General features: G+C 41.3%; 1 protein-coding gene across 2 annotated transcripts in view; it reads right to left on the reverse strand.

Annotated features, from left to right (window-relative positions):
* Positions 1 to 21,475, reverse strand: part of DSCAM (DS cell adhesion molecule) — a 405,642-nt gene that overhangs the window by 155,978 nt on the left and 228,189 nt on the right. For both annotated transcript variants that reach the window (XM_074157779.1, XM_074157857.1), the window contains 3 exons: positions 20,494 to 20,790; positions 19,398 to 19,673; positions 6,296 to 6,574 (listed from right to left, as the gene is read on the reverse strand). In XM_074157779.1, the coding sequence (XP_074013880.1) occupies positions 6,296 to 6,574; positions 19,398 to 19,673; positions 20,494 to 20,790 (852 nt within the window). The remainder of the gene's footprint in view (positions 1 to 6,295; positions 6,575 to 19,397; positions 19,674 to 20,493; positions 20,791 to 21,475) is intronic.

Consider the following 21,475-nt stretch of genomic DNA (forward strand, 5'->3'; position numbering starts at 1 on the left):
ACATGAAGATTTACCACAAGGTGCTCACAGCTTTTAAGAGACCAGTGCTTGTTTTTCTTTTGCTATTTAATACTCCTGGCAAAATGACAGTACAGCTTAGATATGAAAAATAACAGATTTCCTATATTATTCCTACAAATATTAAGCAGACTTAAAAGATAACAGAAAAATGTGAATGTTAAAAAATAGCAGATACATGTGATCTGACAGAGAAAATATTGAGGAAAAAATCTCAAATCATAAAGCCAAATAATTTACGTGGCTGTATGAATTCTGCAGGATTTTGTGTACTCACCTGTAGTTAAAATGTAGCAACAAGCAGTTGGCCTGTGTTTGTTTGTCTTAGGAATGGACTGGATTTAGTCTGCCCATGTACTGTAAAATGACATGGACTCGTGCCTATTTTGGAAACAATGATAGCCTTCATCGTTTTTAAGTCTACTTTTAAAACGAATGCGAAGACAGCATAGATAAGGGAAAAGGAACTTTGTGGGGAACAGTCATGTTTCCTTTTACTTTCTTCTCCCATTCACTGCCTACTCTCATATCAAAATGCACACACTTCACATAAATAAGATATTCCCAGAACACATTCCCTGACATTTAGAAAAGCCAACGTTTAAGTTTAAAGCACACTGCTGAGAAACCACCACACAATGTGGATTAGAAACAAGAGGAGTTTAAGCACCATTTCTTCTCCCTTTATTTAGAGAAAAACTACTTAGTTGATTTAGAAAAATATGTGTTTCAGTTATACAGCACCTATGAATAAAAAGATGAGAGGAGGGATCAGAAAGCCTGAAGAAGAAACAGACAGCAGGAAATCAAGTCTTTACTTAAATGTGTATAGGCCAGGCTGGGTGCAGACGAGTAGTGATCAACAGCAACCCTCTGATGGCTGTCAGTCTTCTGACCTATGTGGAATGAGACAGCTGAAGCAGTCCAGTATGAGGGGAAGAGGTCAGTCCAGGGTTTCAGCAGAAAATTCAGGTCAGGCATCATATTATATTTTCCCCTTTCCCTCTGAGTGAGAGCTATTATCCCAGATGCATACGCAAAACTGATTAAGACATTACCATTTAAATTGACAGAGAGGAGAGAGGCTTAAAGGAGGCTGCTGCAGAGCACTAGCTGGGCAGAAAGATAAGCAACAGGGGGAGAATGAAGTAGCCCTCATAACCTCCTGAAAAGTTGCAAGACTAAGACTCCAGAGGCTCCAAGCCTCTGAGTAAAACAGCAGGAAAAGCTACCCTCTGTCATGCCCATGAGTTTATAAGGATGCCCTTCAGGTATACACAGCCAACAGCAGCCATCTCACCACTGGGGCAGAGCCTTCATCAGGAGGTGCAATTAGAGCAGCAACACACAAGGGGAAAATGGAGGTGTTGGTGTCAGCAGCATGACAGGGGTACAAGGGCAAGCTCCCCAGAACTCCTCTCCTGGACAAGGAGAGAAAACGAATTAACGTCAAACAAGGCAGCAAGAGGCAGTTATGTCCAGGGAGCAGAGGTCAGGCCAGCAAAGGGCTTGCCAGAAGAGAAATTGCCCTCTGGCATCAGGAGGCAGGGACACTGCAGTCCAGGCAAGGCAGGGAGAGCAGGGATGCTGTTTGGGGAAGACAGGGCTTGCCCCGATCAGTGGAGCGCAGAGCAGAAATCCCTACTTGTGGGCTCACTTGAGCTGTCATAGCCTCGTGGATCTCAGTGCTGAAAAAAAGATAGACAGTGTTTGCAGAGAGCTAGTTTTCAGTGGTTCTATCTATGTCAGCTTTCTTTTTCTCTTCTTTTTATTTTTTTCTGGAGATCATCCTACCACTCCTGTTTTGATGAAATGCATATAGGAACCTATACAGAGTTGCTAAAGTGATTCATTCCCATCACTTCAAGCACTGAGTATGACTGCAAAATATGTATGATCGCAGCTGTTATTAGATGCAACATTTCTGCGTAGCGCAGACATAGCCAGTGGACTGTCTGTTTTGATGGGAGATTGTCAACTTTCCCTTCTCCAGAAAAAGAGAAAGTGAGGAAAACCTTTTACTTTTAGAATGATGGATAGGGTTAAAAGCTAACAGAACAGCTTAGGAAAAGAATAATTAAATGCATGTAGTTAATTAAACCACTTAATTTAAGAATTACTGGATAGATGGGGAAAGTAATAGACATCTGTACTGAATAATACAAGATAAAAAGCAGTGATTTTTTTTTTCAAATCATTAAAGTAATATTCATATCAAAACTAGTGAAAAAGGAATGGACCTATTTGCCACTGAATTTTGATAATACCAGCATTAAAAAAAAAAAGCATACACATTCTTTAAGTGGAGAACTAGGGAATAAACCGTTAAGGGTAGTCCTAGGACAATGGAAAGATTTGACTTAAAAGGAAGAGCTCTTCAGCAAATTTTGTTTCAAATGATTTTTTGAGGGAGAAAAAAAGCCTGCAAAAGGTGGCAAAAACTGCTGAGTATTTTTAGGATTTGTGTTGGTGAACTTATGGAAGGGTGTATAAGATGTAGTGATCTGCAGTAGGCAGAAATAACCAAGGTCACTTGCAGTAGTACAGTATGTGCCCTCTTTCTCCAAGAAGTCTAATGGCTTGATAGCAAGAGGGAGATGGCGGAGAGGGAAGAGTATAACTGTCTTATTTTTTAAAAAAATGAAAATTTAAAACACTTTGAAAAACTTTCAGAAAGAAAAGGAAGTTTTGTTGGAGTTTTGCACGGTAAGTTTGAAAATGTGCCACAAGGCATAATCTCTAGGGAACTTGGCTATGGTGTGACTTGAAAGGCAAAAGCTATTGAAGCCAAGGTATTTCTTTAAAAGGACTTTTCCACATAAAATGTGTCCTTACTAGAACTGTATTCACCTCTATTTCAAAGCAAAATATTGTGAAGACAGCATGAGCAAGTGAATAATGATAATTGTATAATAAACTCAAATAAGAAAAATAACAACAACGTGGTAACAGGGGATGGTCTTTTCCCCATGAAGTCAACATCAATGCTTTGCTTTTCTACTGACATATATGAGAGGCTGATCTAAATAAAAAATGGGGATAATCAGACTTAAACAATAACAGAGAGGAATTTGATACCATTTCAAAGCTTTATCCCAAAGAATAAAGGGTGAAATTGGGAGCCCAGCTCAAGTGCATCTATGCTAATGCACGTAGCACGGGCAACAAACAAGATGAGCTGGAAGCCATTGTGCAGCAGGACAGCTATGATGTAGTCGCCATCATGGAAACGTGGTGGGATGACAGTCACGACTGGAATGCTGCGATGAGTGGCTATAAGCTCCTCAGAAGGAATAGGTAAGGAAGGAGAGGTGGGGGTGTGGCTCTGTACATTCGGGAGTGTTTTGACTGTATAGAGCTAGATTCCAGTGACAATGAAGTTGAGTGTTTATGGGTAAAGATGAAGGGGAAGGCTAACAAGGGGGATTTTGTGCTGGGAGTCTGCTATAGACCACCCAACCAGGATGAACAGGTTGATCAAATATTCTATAAGCGGCTGGCTGAGGTCTCACAATCACCAGCAATGGTTCTGGTTGGGGGCTTCAACCTACTGGGTATCTGCTGGAAATATAACACAACAGAGAGCAGGCAGGCTAGGAGGTTCCTTGAGTGTATGGAAGATAACTTCCTGACACAACTGGTAGGAGAGCCTACCAGGGGAGGCGCCTCGCTAGACCTACTTTTCACAAATAAAGAAGGACTAGTGGGAGATGTGGAGGTTGGAGGCCGTCTTGGGCTTAGGGATCATGAAATGATCAAGTTTTCAGTTCTTAGTGAGGTAAGGAAGTGGGTTAGCAAAACCTCCACCTTGGACTTCTGGAGGGCGGACTTTAGCCTGTTCAGAACCCTGGTTGGGAGAGTCCCTTGGGAGATAATCCTGCGGGGCAAAGGGGTCCAGGAAGGCTGGATGTTCTTCAAGAAGGAAATCCTAAAAGCCCAGGAGCAGGCTGTCCCCATGAGGCGCAAAACTGAAGGGCAGGGAAAATGGCTGGCCTGGTTGAACAAAGAGCTTTTGATGGGACTTAGGGAAAAAAGGAGGGTTTACCACCTTTGGAAGAAGGGACAGGCAACTCAGGAGGAGTACAGAGATCTTGTTAGGTTATACAGAGAAAAAATTAGGAAGGCAAAAGCCCAGCTGGAACTCAACCTGTCCATTAATACAAGGGACAACAAAAAAAGTTTTTATAAATACATCAACAAAAAGAGAGTCAGGGAGAATCTCCATCCCTTACTGGATACGGGGGGAAACATAGCGACCGAGGACGAGGAGAAGGCTGAGATACTGAATGCATTCTTTGCCTCCATCTTCAATAGTCGGACCAGCTACCCCCAGGGTGTTCAGCCTCCTGGGCTGGAAGATAAGGATGGAGAGCAAAACAACCCCCCTGTAATCCAGGAGGAAGTAGTTAATGATTTGCTTATGCACCTGGACACGCATAAGTCTATGGGGCCGGATGGGATTCACCCAAGGGTACTTAGGGAGCTGGCGGGAGAGCTCACCAAGCCTCTCTGCATTATCTCTCAACAATCCTGGTCAACAGGAGAGGTACCAGATGACTGGAGGGTGGCCAATATGACGCCCATCTACAAGAAGGGCCAGAAGGAGGATTCGGGAAACTATAGGCCTGTCAGCCTGACCTCGGTACCAGGAAAGATCATGCAGAAGATCATCTTAAGTGAGCTCTCATGGCAAGTGCAGGGCAGCCAAAGGATCAGGGCCAGCCAGCACGGGTTTATGTAAGGGAGGTCCTGCTTAACCAACTTGATCTCTTTCTATGACCATGTGACCCGCCTTCTCAATGTGGGGAAGGCTGTGGTCGTTGTCTGCCTGGACTTTGGTAAGGCCTTTGACACTGTCCCCCACAGCGTTCTCCTGGAGAAGCTGGCGAATCATGGCATAGACAAGTGTACTCTTCACTGGGTAAAAAACTGGCTGGATGGCCGTGCCCAGAGAGTTGTGATTAATGGAGTGAAATCCAGTTGGCGGCCAGTCACCAGTGGTGTCCCTCAGGGCTCAGTCTAGATAAGGGGATTGAGTGCACCCTCAGTAAGTTTGCAGATGACACCAAACTAGGTGGGAGTGTTGATCTGCTTGAGGGTTGGCAAGCTCTACAGAGGGATCTGGACAGGTTGGATCAATGGGCCAAGGCCAGTGGGATGAGGTTTAATAAGGCAAGTCCCAGGTCCTGCACTTCAGTCACAACAGCCCCAGGCAACACTACAGGCTTGGGGAAGAGTGGCTGGAAAGCTGCCCAGCAGAAAAGGACCTGGGGGTGTTAGTGGACAGCCGGCTTAACATGAGCCAGCAGTGTGCCCAGGTGGCCAAGAAGGCCAATGGCATCCTGGCCTGTATCAGGAATAGCGTGGCCAGCAGGAGTAGGGAAGTGATGGTGCCTCTGTACTCGGCACTGGTGAGGCCTCACCTCGAGTACTATGTTCAGTTCTGGGCCCCTCATTACAGGAAGGACATTGAGCTGCTGGAGCGTGTCCAGAGGAGAGACACCAAGCTGGTGAGGGGTCTAGAGAACAAGTCAGATGAGGAGAGGCTGAGGGAACTGGGCATGTTTAGTTTGGAGAAGAGGAGGCTGAGGGGGGACCTCATTGCCCTCTGCAACTACCTGAAAGGAGGTTGTAGAGAGGTGGGTGTTGGCCTCTTCTCCCAAGTGAATAATGACAGGACCAGAGGAAATGGTCTGAAGTTGCAGCAGGGGAGGTTTAGATTAGATATTAGGAAGAATTACTTTACTGAGAGAGTGGTCAGGCACTGGAACAGCCTGCCCAGGGAGGTGGTGGAATCGCCATCCCTGGAGGTATTTAAGAAGCGTGTAGACATGGCACTTCAGGGCATGCTCTAGTGCCCGAGATTGTTGGTTTGTGTCTGTTTGTGGATGGGTGTGGTGGTTTTTTTTGGTTTGTGTGGTGGTTTTTTTTTGGTTGGTTGGGGTTTTTTTTGTGGTTGGACTCGATGTCTCAAAGGTCCCTTCCAACCATGAAGATTCTGTGAATGGGCTGTTGCCTCACAGATTTTCCAGGAAGTCAGTCCTGTGGCTCCCCCATCCACCCTGTGTACTCCAGTGTTGTTGATTAGTTTCAAGACTTTTAGATAGAAAAAGTCATATTAGTTTCTGGTCTTCATTGCTCTGTGTGCTCTCTGTTATGAAGAGAGGGATTACCATATTTTTCTCTTTTTTTATACTTCCCATCAAACAGATGTCATTACAAAATACTGATGAATTCTGCTTAATTGGTGCCCTTCAAACTAATTACATCTACTTACCTCTCACGATTAATTGGCTTTGGTGCTCCACAGCTGCTGCATCATTTCTAGCTATACAGGTATAATTCCCATTGTGCATCAGCGAAAGATTAGAAATCCTTAAGGAGCTGGTGAAGTCGATGTTGTCAATTGTCACCCCGAGGCTGGCTGGGATTGGCCTGCCATCCTTCTGCCAGGTGATTGTGATGGGCAAATCCCCGGAGACCACCACGCAGGGAATGAAGACCCGCTGCCCGATGGAGAACCGCGGGAACTCAAAAGGCTGAATAAAGGGCGGAACTGAAACAAAAGAGGAAAGAGGAGCTATTGCAGTTACAGCGTCCTTTCTGAAAAATAACATAATGGAACAGATGTGCAGTGCTGAATATGTAAAACCAACACCTTTGGCAGCATTGTTCAGCTAAAAAAAAAAATCACATCTTTTGCAAATACCTTTTTTTTTCTTGACTACCCAATGCATGAACAGAGATCAGAAGCAGTGAAATCCCTGGCTCCTAGAGACACCAGACACCACTGGCAGATTCCTGCAAGAGTATTGAGCACCTCTTCAAGAAATCACACTGCCATCTCATGACTCACCAGGACTTTCAGCAGCAGGATTATCTGGACAGTCAAGAAAAACCTCAGCAGCTTTCAAGGTCTGGTGCGAGGGCCTTCCTTAGGGTCATGGATTAAACTTGGATGAGGCTCCAGCTTTGCCTCTGGGACGTGATGAAAGGGAGTGCAAGCTTCTCTAACTGCTTCTGGCGCTTATTTCTCAGTATTTTGTCAGAATTCTCAATAAGATTGGGTAGAATTACGAAGTGAAAGGCATATACAGCACTTGTAAGACAGCAAATTAATTTAAAACTATTTTCTAAACAGAGGGGCAATACGAGACATAAACTCAAGCTGGCATTTAATTCCTGCTAAGCATATTTTGCTTGTCAAATCTTTATTTCATTCTCTTTTTTCTTTTTACTTATAATTCTGTGGCTGAACAAAAAAACATAAATGAAATGCTCTTACTTTCTATCATGGGGGAGAAATCCACCTCTTAGAAAACATTTTGTTTTCAGGTATTTTTAAGAAAAACAAAGGAAACAGTGGGTTGTATTAATAGGGGTGCCTCACTTTCTCCAGGTTGTGGTTGGGACATTTACTAACAAATTGGTAAATTGAGAATCAAATACGTACCCAGACGAAGGAACTGAAATCTTCTCCCCTTCTCAGGGGAGCACTCTAACAGCCAAGGCATTGATCTAAGATAAGTTTCTCTCAATCACTCCTGAAAAGACTGTAAAACCAACTTTGCAAGCAGTACTCAAATACTCATTTATCAAAAGAGAAGGTTCCTAGAGGTTATGTGCCTTAGATATAGGAGTGGATTTTCCTACTCTTGGCTGAGAGATTACTTACATATACTCTGTAGTACCTTTGAACATCTTTAAGAAGAAAGATTGAAGGATACCCACAGCAGAACATTTATACTGCTATATATTAGCTATCTTCAGAAGAAAATGTAGTTGGTGGCTTTATCTAATTGTATTTCTTTTGTCCTTTCTCCCTTTAGCAAATCTAAGGCTGTCTTTTCCCCAGAACTGAAGCAGAAAAGAAGCAGAAAAATTCTTCAAAGTGGTTGCAATGTAGGCTAGCCCATTGACTTCCCCGGCAGCACTTTTGCCAGTGTCCTATTTTTGGGTTGCAGGGATAAGTATTTGTAAGGAGTAAGAAAGTTTATCATTAAGGAAGCGATAGCAAATCCCCCAAAGGGCAAAGGCATTGTTCAAAGGCATGTTCAAATGCTTGTGTACATGCACATCATGGTACAAACAAATTTGTGCAACAAATCAGATATTAACTCCACTGCTTCTGTCATAGCTGTGATGTCGTTTGATGAGGAGAAGTTATGACCATGCGCAGCTGCCACAGAGAGGTAACATCAGGCGCAGGGTACCACAGCTCATCTTTACAGGCTTTCCCTGACTTCTTCCGAGAGCGGCTCGCTGTCTGTGGTTGTGAGAAGTGCTGCTGCAATCAATTTTTCTCACACACTGTAATGCCTTTTCCTGACTGCCGTCTCCCAAATTGCTAAAACCTGTCCTGTTGTGTTTTGAAAATCTGGTAGATCAGGCATACAGAAAAAAGAAACTCGGTATAAATTACTGTGGTATTTTTTAACTTTGAGCACTGGAAATCAACTGCTTTTTCAGTTGGGAGCCTAGTGTCACAAAGTGAGGCAAAATGTCTGCCTGCCTCTTCTAATTACCTTAGCGCAGCTAACGCATTCACACAAGATATTTCGGATTCTTTGCGCATCAGCAGAAAAAGACTAAATTTCTCTTAGATTTTATTGACAAGCAGTTTAATGTAAGTGGGAATGAGAAATTTTTAAAACGAGACTGTCAAAAGGTTTTGACATAACCTTTCCCCTTTATGAGTGCATATATCTGCTAAATGCCAAGTGCCCCTCTCCTCCCCTGCTTACTGTGTTGGCTAGCACATTTCTGCCCAAATCTTTCTCTTAGTGTCGGGCATCATTACTGAAAGATATGCTAAAATTCACAACAGGGTGGCCAATTGCTTCTGTATTTTCTGCTGAGTGTGTAACAAATTTGAACCAATCCTTCACGAATGAAATGATATCAAAAGTCAGACAACATATTGCTCAAGGATTATTATGTGCATCCTCACTCTCCATCTCCCTGATGCAGATAACAGGGAGCAAGATTGTTAGGTCACACTGAAGTATTTTTCAGAAAATATTGATTTGCAAGGCTGCATTTACCAACTCTAAAATTTAAGTAGCATCCTGCAGAGCATTTCAGAAATTGGCTAAAATATTTATAGACAGCACATTTTCTCTCTACTGAGGTCTTTAAGATACAGAGGAAACCAACATTTATTTCTGCTTCATAAAATATAATGTATATTCAACCTGCAGCAGCTTGCAGTCCTGACAAGGAGCTTATTTTAAAAACCAGTGTGTAATTTAAAATCAGTACTTAAAAAAAAAATAAATAGTCTAGCGATAACTTTGAAGTATTGAAAAATGTTTTTCAGCTACAGTATTTACCAGTTTGGGCTGACCTAACATAGGAGGTAAATTATAGTCTTGATGGTTTGAAGAAGGGAAAAAACACAAAAAAATCAGTTGTTAAAAACATAGACTAAAACACACCTGAAGTCGGGCAAATAATTTCTGAATTACAAAGGTTGTGCTATATATCTGCATTTGTCTCTAAAGTAAAAAGTTGACATATATCTCTGACAGCAGAAAATATCAAGCTTGATTAGCTAGCACGTGGGTTGGTTTTTTTTAAATTAAAGCTGTATCATTGCCAAACACAAATAGGGAGGGATGTATACTACTATAACTCTGAGAGAGAAAAGTTACAGTAGGACAGATGTATTTAAAATGTGCTTAAAATACTTCAAGGTGTGTTGAAGCATTTTCTTTACTATATATATCTTTAGTTCGACCACAGAGCTTGTATTTGACTTTTTAAATTATAAATTTTAAATTATGAAAATGAAATTTTCATTCATTTTCATTTCAATTTAAATTATGAAATTATAAATTTTAAATTATAATTTTAAATTATTAATTTTTAAATTATGCTATTTTATATATAAGCTACTACATGTTAACTATATAGAGAGAGGGCTGTATGTGTGCTTGTGTACATGGAAGCGATGTGTCTTCCTCTGCCTGCAACGGGCAAAAGAGTGAAAAGCTCTGCTTCACACAATGAAGTGGAATGTCTTGGGAATGCTTTATTGATGAGTGCTTGAATTAAGTGTCTATTTAAGAAGAGGAGCATGGGCCAGCCTCATTAGTGCTAATGCAGGAAGATTTAAATTATGTTTTTGTGCCCCAGCAAGGTCTTCTTTACCGCTGGGAGATTACTGTAAAGGAGGGCAAGGAGGGCTTCCACGCTGCTCTCCATTAGCAGAGAAACATCCTTAATTTCTTGCCCTCCGTTCTATGGGAGTTATTTTGGAAGAAACTACTGAGATGATTCACTAAAACTGAGTATCCTGCAGATAGCCTGCCTCCTGCAGCAGCCTTGTGAACATAGTGTTCCTTTCTTGTGGCTCTGCATAGTAAAATTAGTCATCCTCTCCTTTATCATTAGAAATGGTTCCCTAATGGGTTTTCTTGCAACAACACTGTTGCAGGAGCTGTGCCCACAATATAAAATACATTTGGCAATGAATTCTCACAACAGAGGTCCATTGGCTGATGCAAAGTAATAACCACCAAACTACACAGTCTCTTAAGACAGCCATGTGACCCTAGATTTCATGTGCTGGGAGCGCAAAAGCCAAAACTTTTTTGTCTCTGCACCAACCCTCGCCACCCTCTAGTCATTTGTCAGTTTTCACAGCCATCGATTGTTTCTCCTAAACAGCTCCGTCCCTTGTGGGTTATGGTCTCAGCAACTGCACACACTCACAGAAGCACTGGATTTTTCTGCTTCTTCCTTGTATGTATTGAGCCTTATCAGTAGGGCATGTCATTCATCCACCTAATGTGCTAATGTATCCCGTCTTGAAAAGAGGGAATACCATTATATTCTTTGTACCTTTCTAAGTGTCTGCACTTCGAACCTAACTAATCCCTGTAACACCTCTGCTGTTGCGCAACATTTCCCTCTACTTGTAGATTCACTAGTTACCAAAATTAAGTCTGTATTCAAACATCTTCAAAATCTTACCACAACAAGCTGTGGTATTTTATCAGGAGCGGTTGCCGAGTGTGGCAGAGCAAATGCTGTGGTGCACATTTCCCAGGAGAGTTTATGAGAGAGACTTCACCCTTTGCCTTAGTCCACACTCCCCTTTCCTGCAATGCAACACTGGTAGCTCACAGGATCCCTGATGCTGTTCTGGGAGCTCCTCCAAAATAAGAGAGGATGTAAAATGTTGTGAAGAAACCAAGAGTGCTTTTATGTCATGTCTCATCCATCTATCGAATCGCTTTCTTTCAGCCTCCATTGTGAGGGGAAAAGTGCATGCCCTTATCACATGAAGCACCCTGCAAACCTAGGATGGTGGGAAGCTCAGCTGGCTGCCCAAGGGGATGCATTTGCTATTTATTTTTTAAAAGATGAAACCTTCTTGATTTGAAGATAAGATAGCAGCTGCGAGAGTATATTAACACAACAAGCAGTTACCTTCATTGCCACCTGACAAAAAGCCTCACTTGTAGGCTACGTATCCAGAAGCACTTACCAGTTATTTTTACTATCCTTTTGGAACCTGGTCCAGAGCTATTGCCCTTGTTTAGCCCCTACACAATCAAAAGTGATCTGTGTCCTCAGGTAACACCGTGAAAAGTTGAAACCAACTAAATCACCAGAGCCAAAACTATCAGATTTAGGTGAGAGAGGACTTTAACAGAATGATCTCTGGCTCTGAAAATCATTCCCATGAGTATTTTGACTGGTTTCACACTATCTTCCCTTTCACCTTTATTCCAGGACTGGAATATATTTTTATACCACCCTTCTGTTTCCACAGGGCTGATACTGTCTTTTTTTTTGCATGCTACGTATTATACACATTGATTTGAAATTAGGCCAGTGTACTTCAGACCTGCACTATCACGTGCATGCAGAGTCTTGCTTTCTATATGTACTTTCTACACGTACTTACACACACACTGCTAATAGCTCCCACTAACGTGATGCAGTAAAGTGCTTAAAATTTTAAAAGCATTTTTAACAAATGTATAATAAAGTATTTCAAATATAATTGACAAAATGCATACAAAAAAGAGCAAGAACGTACCTTCTTCTAAAACCAAATAAAGCTGCATTGTAAGAAAGAGAAGAGGGCTAGCTTTTGACAAACCCAAGCATAATATACAGATACTCTTGAGCTTCTTAGTTGAGGCTCTTATTCAAATATTAAGGCTCATTTCATATTGTTCATATAATTCATAAACACATCCATACACCAACTTAAATTCTGTTTGAAAGGTGTAAGACTGCACAAAACCAGTGAGTTTCATTTTAGATTTAAATGCAAAGTTTTATATTTGCACATACTAATCCCTTATCATGAAGACTAGGATAGTAATGAAACAACTTTAACATACATTTCTGGGTGACCATTTTCTGCAGCATCAGAGCTGAAGTCATTAGGAGTATAGCATGTTAGAAGTGTACTGCTACAAAATAAGACACTTAACTGCAGCATCCACATGACACTTATGAGATTTTAAAGAATTTAAATCAGCTATTTTAATCCAAGACTAACCTTGAGTCACTGTATGTTGAATGGCAAAAAATTTACACAGACCTGTCAAGTCTCACATATTGAATACCAGACTGTTTTATTCTTTTCTTCAGGTACTTCTATAGGTAAGATGCTGGGGTTCTCACACGGGAGGTATCACTGTCAAAGTGCAAGTTCCCTTAAATCAGACTGCTGACAGTGCTTGCTCCCTGTAACAAGTCCCCATGACCATTATGTGACCTGAGAATGACTGTTAAGTGGATTTTTGCAGGATCTTTTGCATGACTGGACATTCTCATCCATTCTCAACACACGGCCCTTGCATGACTCCTGCATATGACAACTCCAGTCACTTTGAGAGATCTGAATACTTCTTCCTGAAGAAGTTGCAAGAAGCTTGGAGGGATCCAAAAAGACATTGCATGGGAGAGTGAAAGGCAGAAAGTGACATAATGAAACAAGTATCTGAAGGACGTCAAGGCCAGAAGTTTTTTCCAACTTAAATTATTGGCAGGTTCAGTCACTAGGACAGATAAGAAGTTACGTCTCAGATATATGCATGAAGCTGAATTCACACTTGCCATAATCCATGTCATAGACTGAAGCATAAACACATTAGCAGAATGTTTGATGACAGAATACATCACGGTCCCAAGAACTGTTGAAAATTTCCCCTGATGTTTTTTCCTTTTTGTGCCTGCATACTTTTCAATATCTAAGCCATGCCTCCCTGGACTGATCTGCAATGCAAATCCACCAGTAACATTTTATATATTAGAAAAAGCTAGATACTTCCCAGAAAAGATGAAAAGAATCTATTCGGGTAGTTGCAACATTAAGTTATTTAGAATTATCTCCTCTTTGGTTTGCTTGTTTTCTAAAAAGAAACAGGCTGGTACAATTCTTTTATGCAGTTCACAACAGGTGAAGTGCTATCAGTTTGGCATAAGGCAATGAGAAGCCTTCTAAATCAATGAGATATATAAGCTCTACAAGATCAGAAACCGTCCTTTTGAACACTGCACTTTTTATTTTAATGATGCTGCACCCTTCCCTCTCAGGGGCTTCTTTTTCAATTAATTTCTGTCAGAGAAGTGTGAATAGCAGCAGGCTGTTTACATGAGAAGTGTGTCCCATGGGACTGATGAAAAGAAAATCATCCCTTACTACTGATGGCTTTTACTGTAGCTGAGAAAACTATTACTATAAATTACATAATAAAAAAATGGAGATAATGACTCACTCCTGTTTTTAAAATGCTTCAAGATCTACTAAAATGCTGTAGAGAAGAGGCTGCTACTATTATTTTACCATCTTGCCACTTGAAGGTTTGCTTTTCAATGGAAATATGAAATTTACAGATGGGGTGTGTAACATAACCTCTTTCTTTGTTTGCCAACACTTCTCATTATAAGACTATTTTTGTTTGCTTGCAGTTTGACTTCTGTTTGGATAGTATTTTTCCAGGCCAGGTGTCTGCTTCAGACTGAGTCATTTCAGCTGGAAAGTTTCAGCTACAACTGTTTGGCCATTTCCAAGAATAAGGCTGGAGGGTGGAAAAATAGGAATGCAGTATATATTGATTGTACCATAAAAGCAAAAAAAAAAAAAGGGAATCTGGGAAGTCCCACCTGCTCCATGGTTGACAGCATGGATTTCAAGTTCGGCAGGTGGTGGTACTAGCATCACATATTCTTGCTGTCCCTATGAAAAGTCATCACAAGAGTGCCCAAATTTTGCCATCTGAGCAAAGCCGTGTAAACAAATAGACACAGTTATCACATCCTGAGAAGAGATTTTCCAGTGACTAAGAGCTAAGAGCTCCTACATTCTGAGAAGCACTGAACACATTCTAGGACTACCTTCAGTGGCTGAGTCAGTTCCAGCCATGCGGGGCAGGTGCAGTCCATTCTGGTGAGATGTCAGAAATCAAAGTAGACAGTCCAGGGTTTGTACAGCTGCCCGTGCTGGGACCAGGAAGGATGAAAAAAGTTATTTCAATGCAGAGAGAAAGAAAGGAGATGTGGGGGCCCAGAGACCAGAGTAAGGAACCAGCTTATATTCCTGGGCATGCAGATAGGAGCAGCAAGCAATGGAGTAGAAGCTCAAAGCGGTGTCCAGGATAACAAAAGGGAATTACAGAACAGCATTTAAGGGCAGGGAAGGGAAGTCAGAATCCCAGAGCAGGTGGGATTGCAGAGGTGATGGGTCTGATAAAGTGGAGTTGGGAAACTGGCTGGGCATGCAAAACTGGGACAAGGAAGCCATGGGGTGAGGTACAGCACCAACAGTGAATGAAGACCCACATGAAGGGGAGACAGACTTTGAAACCCAGTGGAGATGGATAAAGTGAAGACTGGCAGAAAGGGAGGACTATAATTGGAGGCTAGGAAGAAGGTTGCGAGATCTGAAGACTAGTTTTGAGTCATGAGAACAAGGTGCTGAGGAAATGAGGACTGAGATGGGAAAGGTGTGGAGGACAGACTAGTTTTGGAACCTAGAGCAGAAGAGCCAGGACTTGGGCAAGGATGAACTGGAGAAGACTGAGGAGGACAGGTCATACTTAGGAGGAATGAATATAGAATATTCTTATTCTTAGGACATCTGACTTCAATAGTCCTCTGCCATCAGCAGATGTATATGAACCCCACTGGCAAACCACTAGAGCTAGGCCAAATGCAGAGTAAGAAGCTAGTGCTGCTAAGAATAATTCTGTTCTTGGCAAGGACCTATGCGGTATCCTTAGCAAGGCTAATCTCAATGATAACTTCTGAGGATGACAGTGACTACTGTTTCCACTTTAGCGGGGGGGGGGGAAGGGTTTAGTTTACTTCAGAAAAAAAGCTAAAAAGAAAATTGCATTGAACACAGGCCAAAGCAAAACATGTTGAAAGGGTATTATTACAGCTGCAAAGGCAAATGGTCGACAGGTATAAAATACCAGAAATTAAGTATGTAAGTACAGTCGTAGTCTCCCCCCCCGTTAGGTATGCATTACAGGGTGGGTAGTTTTCATGGCTTTCTGTCAGAACTCAGAACCGGACAATTCATTTGTCTAAATATAAAAAAATAATGCCAAGATGGCTTGATTTCCAAAAAGCTCCATTAGGACTCGGGCACAGTTCCAACAGAACTATGTCTGCCAAGCAGAAACCTGCATGTTTTCCTGCCAGCTTATCCACTCAGCTCTCAGCAGCCAGTTTACAGGATTGCTAGCTTCCAAGATCCAGATTTTGGGACAGAGACAGGGGACAGGTAAGGGATGGTGGGAGTGGCATGCACATCTCTTTGGGACATAGTTATTTGGAGCCTGCAGACCGCTGGGGAAGGTGGCTATGGACATAAGGGTACCAGTTATTCCTAAAAAATGGGAAAACTGATTTTCTGTGGTGTCTAATCGATTCTTCTGGTCAGCAATGCAAAGAAGTATCTGGCCTAAGGTTGAATAGCACTTAAGTGCCCAGCTTCCAGTCTTTTGGCTTCCAGACAGCCTGCCAGGTGGGAGGCTGCACAGCCAGGCCCTACAAGCCCCACTCTTGGGTTCCCTGGCATCAAGGATTTAATTTTGAAGTTATTGTCAAGAAACTTCCTGTTCTCCTATCTGAGATCTTACAGTGATTTCCAAAGAATGTCCTCAAAATTTTTTCTGTCATTTGGATGTTTGTAAATCTCAAAATACTCTACAGAATGGGCAGTCCTCTTGTATTTGATTACATGCTCATGCTCTTGCCTATATTTATTTAGATGCTGTTTTTAGCAAGTTCTCACTCAAGACAGAACAAGGATGCTTCATGTACTGGAGAGCTTGGTAAATGTAGTAGAAGACTGCAGACAATAAAGGCCAGTTGTTTGCATAATGCAGATAAATGCTGCCCTGTAGAGCCAAATTCTGTATTCACCTTTGTCACAGATCTCTCAGATAATACTAATTAAATTCGTCTTTCTCAGGGGGCTGCTAAGCTGGGTGACATGACTATCTGAAGAAGGAAAAAGAACTCTCAGCAGCAACTTCATTTCAATGGGAGCAGAATTTTGGATATATAAATGCTATATAACAGCAGGTAAACTGGAAATATCAAGATGTAGCCTTCTGAAATTGAACATACAAAATTTTATGGGTACTTTTAAGTTCAGTCTGTGCCTCAGTTGCCATTTGCCAAAAATGGTCCTGATCACCCAGGTGGGTTTTGAAAATGAACGCATTGTTTCTGAAACACTTTGATGCCACAGAGATTATAATCCCCAAAAAAACTCATGAGGAAATTGATAATTATGTCTTCAAAACAGAAAATGGAGGAAACAAAATATCAAGTAACAGTTCATTAATATCATCTATTCTGAATCACCCTTCAGGTGACTGGTTTGAGGAAGCTTGTAGCAGAAGCTTGAAGCAGAAGTAGGAAGCTTGTAGCAGAAATGAGAACAAAGCAAAGGACCCATGATGTTGAAGATGTGCAATAATCCTCCATCTCTTTCTCTGGAGAAAAAATAAGTATACTGATGGTATGCAAAGCTGAACTGTCAATAAGGATATCTGGGCACTGATATCAACTCCCCTTATAATGTCATATTTCAGAGTATTTTTAACTTCCAGTATGCAAACTGGACCATATTTTGTATTTCTCAATCAAATTTAAGTGCCTGAAAACTCATCACATTAACTTTGAAATCTATAAAACAAAAAGGCAGCACAAACATGAGTAATATTTTAAAGCATCAGGCCCCTTTAGACTCACTCTCCACTAATACGTTAGATAAAATTACTACATAGTTACAGAAGAAAAAAGTGCATAGCCATCTAAAAAACCACTCTGGCAATGCTGACCTCCAGCTACAATAGCAAAACCTTGAGAATTGTTCAGGTCTGACATACAAAGCTCACCTTTGACATTTTAGGTTTAGCATATGAGGACAGGCTATTAACCTTTTTTTAAAATAACAGTGTCTTGTCAAGGCTGGGGCATGATGAAATAGCTAGGGCACTTTGCAGCCAACTTTGGCAACTCCAGATCAATAGATATGAGCCACACTGACAGGTTTGCTTTGCACGTGCCATGGATTGCTTTTCATGCTGCAACCTGCACTGCTCCAATGCAACTGCCTTACAGAGTATACGCAGGATGAGGCTGAATCACAGGTGCAGTGGCACCTCAGCCCACCAGCACTCTTCAAACGTGCCACACGTTTATGCAAGTTATTCAGAGTATATTCAGTCACTCTTTGAGATTTCTGGCCAGCCAAAGGCCCTGGCAGCTGAATATCCAGAAATACAGTAGAACATCTTCAAGGAAGTCAAATCATTGACAAAAGTTACAGTTCAACCAAAATCAATAGCGCTGGCGATCTGCTTTCTAGAGCAGAAATTGTCAAGTTTGAAATTGTAACCTAATGGAAGAAAAAACAGTATTGCACCTGAGGTACCAGCTAGCATTCTCAGTGACTAGTAATGTTCTTATTTAAATGCCCAACCTGGAAGGATAGACTGCTGGATTCTATTTTTTTGTCTGGCTACATTCATTTTGATAGTCATTTGAAGAATGGTATTTAACAGGCAGCATTCGCCAGCAAATTTACCATGGTGAACTGTTAGTGCAGTAGCAACACAATTACTAATTTGGCATTCAGTTCCTAAACGGCATCAACAGATCTGCAATATTATTGTAATATCAAGCAAGGTACCACATACATGAAAAGAAGTGGTGACATTAGCTTTTTATGCCACAGCATGTGACCGGTGCCCCTGATGGTCTCAGGTGTGTGAGATGTCATGCCTTTCAGAGTCCAAATTGCTAGTGGCTTAACGCTAATCCCCTAACCTCTTGAAATAATTAGCAATTACATCACTCCAGACTGAAAACAAGAAAGGACTAGACAAACAGAACAGAAAGAAGTTAAAATATCACGTCTGTAACAAAGTAATTTTACCTATAGTGTTCTCTTCTGTATCTTATCTGAGAACAGATAAAGAAATCAACCTTCTTTCCTTTCTCTCTTCCCCACCACCCCTGCCCCCCCCCCCCCCCAAAAAAAAAAAAGAAAAAAAGCACAGGAAAAATTTTTAAGACCTTCAAGAACAGTCAAATTATACCTCAATTCTTCCTACAGGTTCACATGAAGTGCACTATTTAATCGCCCCATTGCTCAAAACTAGGTGCTACTGCAATCACGTTTTCTGTCTTTTGTGTCCTGCTGAATAGCTCTGAACATTACCTATATCAGAATAGTCAGAACACAATGCTAAAAAATTCCTATTCTCATCAGTTGCTGAAATCTTTCAGGGCCATATGAACGTCCTTGTTTGGGACTATTTGAATGGATTTTAAGCATCCTATTAGAATTTCAAGTCACCTTTATTTACAGTGCTACCTTTCTAAGCATCAAGAACACTCAGAAAAACACACCTAATAAGAGTAAAGCAAGGTTAATGCTTATCATTCCTGTCTCTGCTGATTGGCAGAAACACATACATTAAAATTCTCCTCTTATTTTTTAAAAGCTGGAAAGTCACTGGCTAATGAAAATGTGAACTTTGTCATCCAGCAGAGAAACAGTCACAAGTGAAACTCAGGTGACAAAACATTAATCTACTGTCTTAGTTGTTGCGAAAACTGCTCATGCAAAGCTTGCTTCTGCTTCTGCAGGGCTTCCACTTGGAAAGCAATACTTTGCCAGCTGAACGAAGCAGGTTAAAAGTCAAGAGAGAACAAGACACAGCTACTGACTAGCATCTATGTCATCATTAAAAATAAACACAAATCTGGATTAACCTTCTTAAGTGCTCATTATCTAACTGCCAGGACAATCCTATGTGTGCAATTTGCGTTTCCATAAACAACACAGCCGTTAGCTTGAATCTAGTTTTCTGAGTTGACCTCACCTTTTACTGTCACATGCACACTCTGGCTGGTGGAGAGCTGGGGTTGAACGAGGACATTGCATGTGTATTCACCCTCATCTACTTCCTTTTGCACATCTGAAAGCTTCAGTGTCCCGTTGTTCTCAAACGCTACTTGGCGATGGTTAAACGGCAGCAGGTTAGAGTTCTTGTACCACTTGATGGAGTAATACGGGTAGCCGATCACACGGCAGTGGATGTAGGTGTCCCGTCCAGCTATTGCTGTGATGTTCTTCATTGGTCGAATGCTTGCCGGCCCTGAAAAGGTAAAAAGAAACTCTTGAAAACAATTTAAAGGCACGTTTGCTTGAGGAAACATGCATATAATTTTTCTGAATATACAAATGTTAACGACATTTACAGATGTGGCTCGCACAACACTTCTTAGCATTTGACAGTTTTTGCTTTTAAAAACTACTTATGTGGTTTCTCTAATCTTTATATGCTCTAGTTTTTCTTCACCCTGCAGCATACATACTAATTATGTGGGGGTATGTGTTTGCATTATCCAACACTTGCCTGATAAAATCTTTGCTGCGTTACAAATTAAAAGGCTGAGGATGATTTAATTAATGTGAAATACTAAAACCGATAGAAAGCTAGAATCCTGTTACACATGAGAATACTGACAAAGTTATCTTCTTTTTTTTTTTGATGTATATAAAGTATAATACCATGAGAATGGGTATTATGCCATGTAGAGCTAGAAATGCAAGATAAAGTACCGTATACATGAATAATTACAATGAATGTTGGACAAGTAAAGGAGGAAAGGAAAAGAAAAAAACCCCATGCACAGCAGGACTAAAGTAAAGAAATTGTGACCTAACAGAGATGAGTATAGGAAAAATAGACTACAGAACACAAGCCAAAGGGTTCTTCCAACATTTAACCATACCATACATTTTATAGATGGGGCTGGAGAGGCAGGGTGGGAAAAGAGAGCGGGGAAGAAAAGAAGAGGAAAAACAGTAAGTTGGTTTTGGCATTCCAAGACTCATTTCATCACATGCAACAATCTTCTTCTCCGCTACAATGAGTTATGTGTGTTTTTTTGAGGAGCTGATTTGACAAGCACCTCTTACGTTTATTCGAGCCTGGTACAGGACGATTCCAGCAGAGTTGTTGGCAGTACAGCGATAAACTCCACCATCTCGGACCTGAGTGTTAGAGATATTCAGGTAACTGACCACGTTGCCTTCAGAGGTGATAATCTGGCTGATACGATGACTGCCATCCTTCACAATGGGATCTTCATCGAGTGTCCAAGTGATCGTAGGCAGAGGAGTCCCCTTCACGTTGCACATAAGGGAGACTGGCTCTCCCGGGCTCACCACTTTCTCGCTGAAGGCAGAAATGATTTTGGGAGTTCCATCTGCCAAGGGAAAGAAAAGCAGGAGAATAGTACTTACATGGTGTAAAGCTTGTTCTTTCTATCCTGGAGCCTATCACATGAGCTAAGATCTTTTTTAGAGCCGATGCAAACAATTGTATTCCGAGATGTAACACTAATTATTAAGAGAGTAGAACAAAGTACTTAAATGATCCTTTGCTTACTGCAGGCTTCTTTTTCATCTTCTGAGGAACCTGGTACTGACTCTGCTGAAGGATAGATGAATAGATGGACCAGGGCTCTGCACAGCTATATAAACTGCCAGGTTCTTGCGGAAAAGAGTTAAAGCCCTACACAGTTCATCACAAAAGACATACAGCAAAATCTCAACACATTTGGAATTTTTCTTCTCCTGGTAGATTTCAGCTCCTTGGAAAGCTAAGGATGAATCCTGTTGGCAAGAGCTGGGCATAACTTGCATAGGCTAATTTCACACAGCTGTGCCAATGCAGTTTAGTCCTGACCCAAAATACCCCATTTAGAAAAGTATTAAATTAAGCTTTTCTGAATACAGAGTGCCAGTAACAGCAGTGATGCCAATTTCTTTCTGTGGTCACTTTGTGCTACAGATAAATATTCCTCTGAAATGAAAGAATTCAAATGCTTTCGCTTGTGATCTGTGTCACAATTTGCTCAGCCTCTACCAGGCAACTGAATATAGAGAATG

The sequence above is a fragment of the Numenius arquata genome, chromosome 1 (assembly GCF_964106895.1).
Source record: "Numenius arquata chromosome 1, bNumArq3.hap1.1, whole genome shotgun sequence".
NCBI lineage: Eukaryota > Metazoa > Chordata > Aves > Charadriiformes > Scolopacidae > Numenius > Numenius arquata.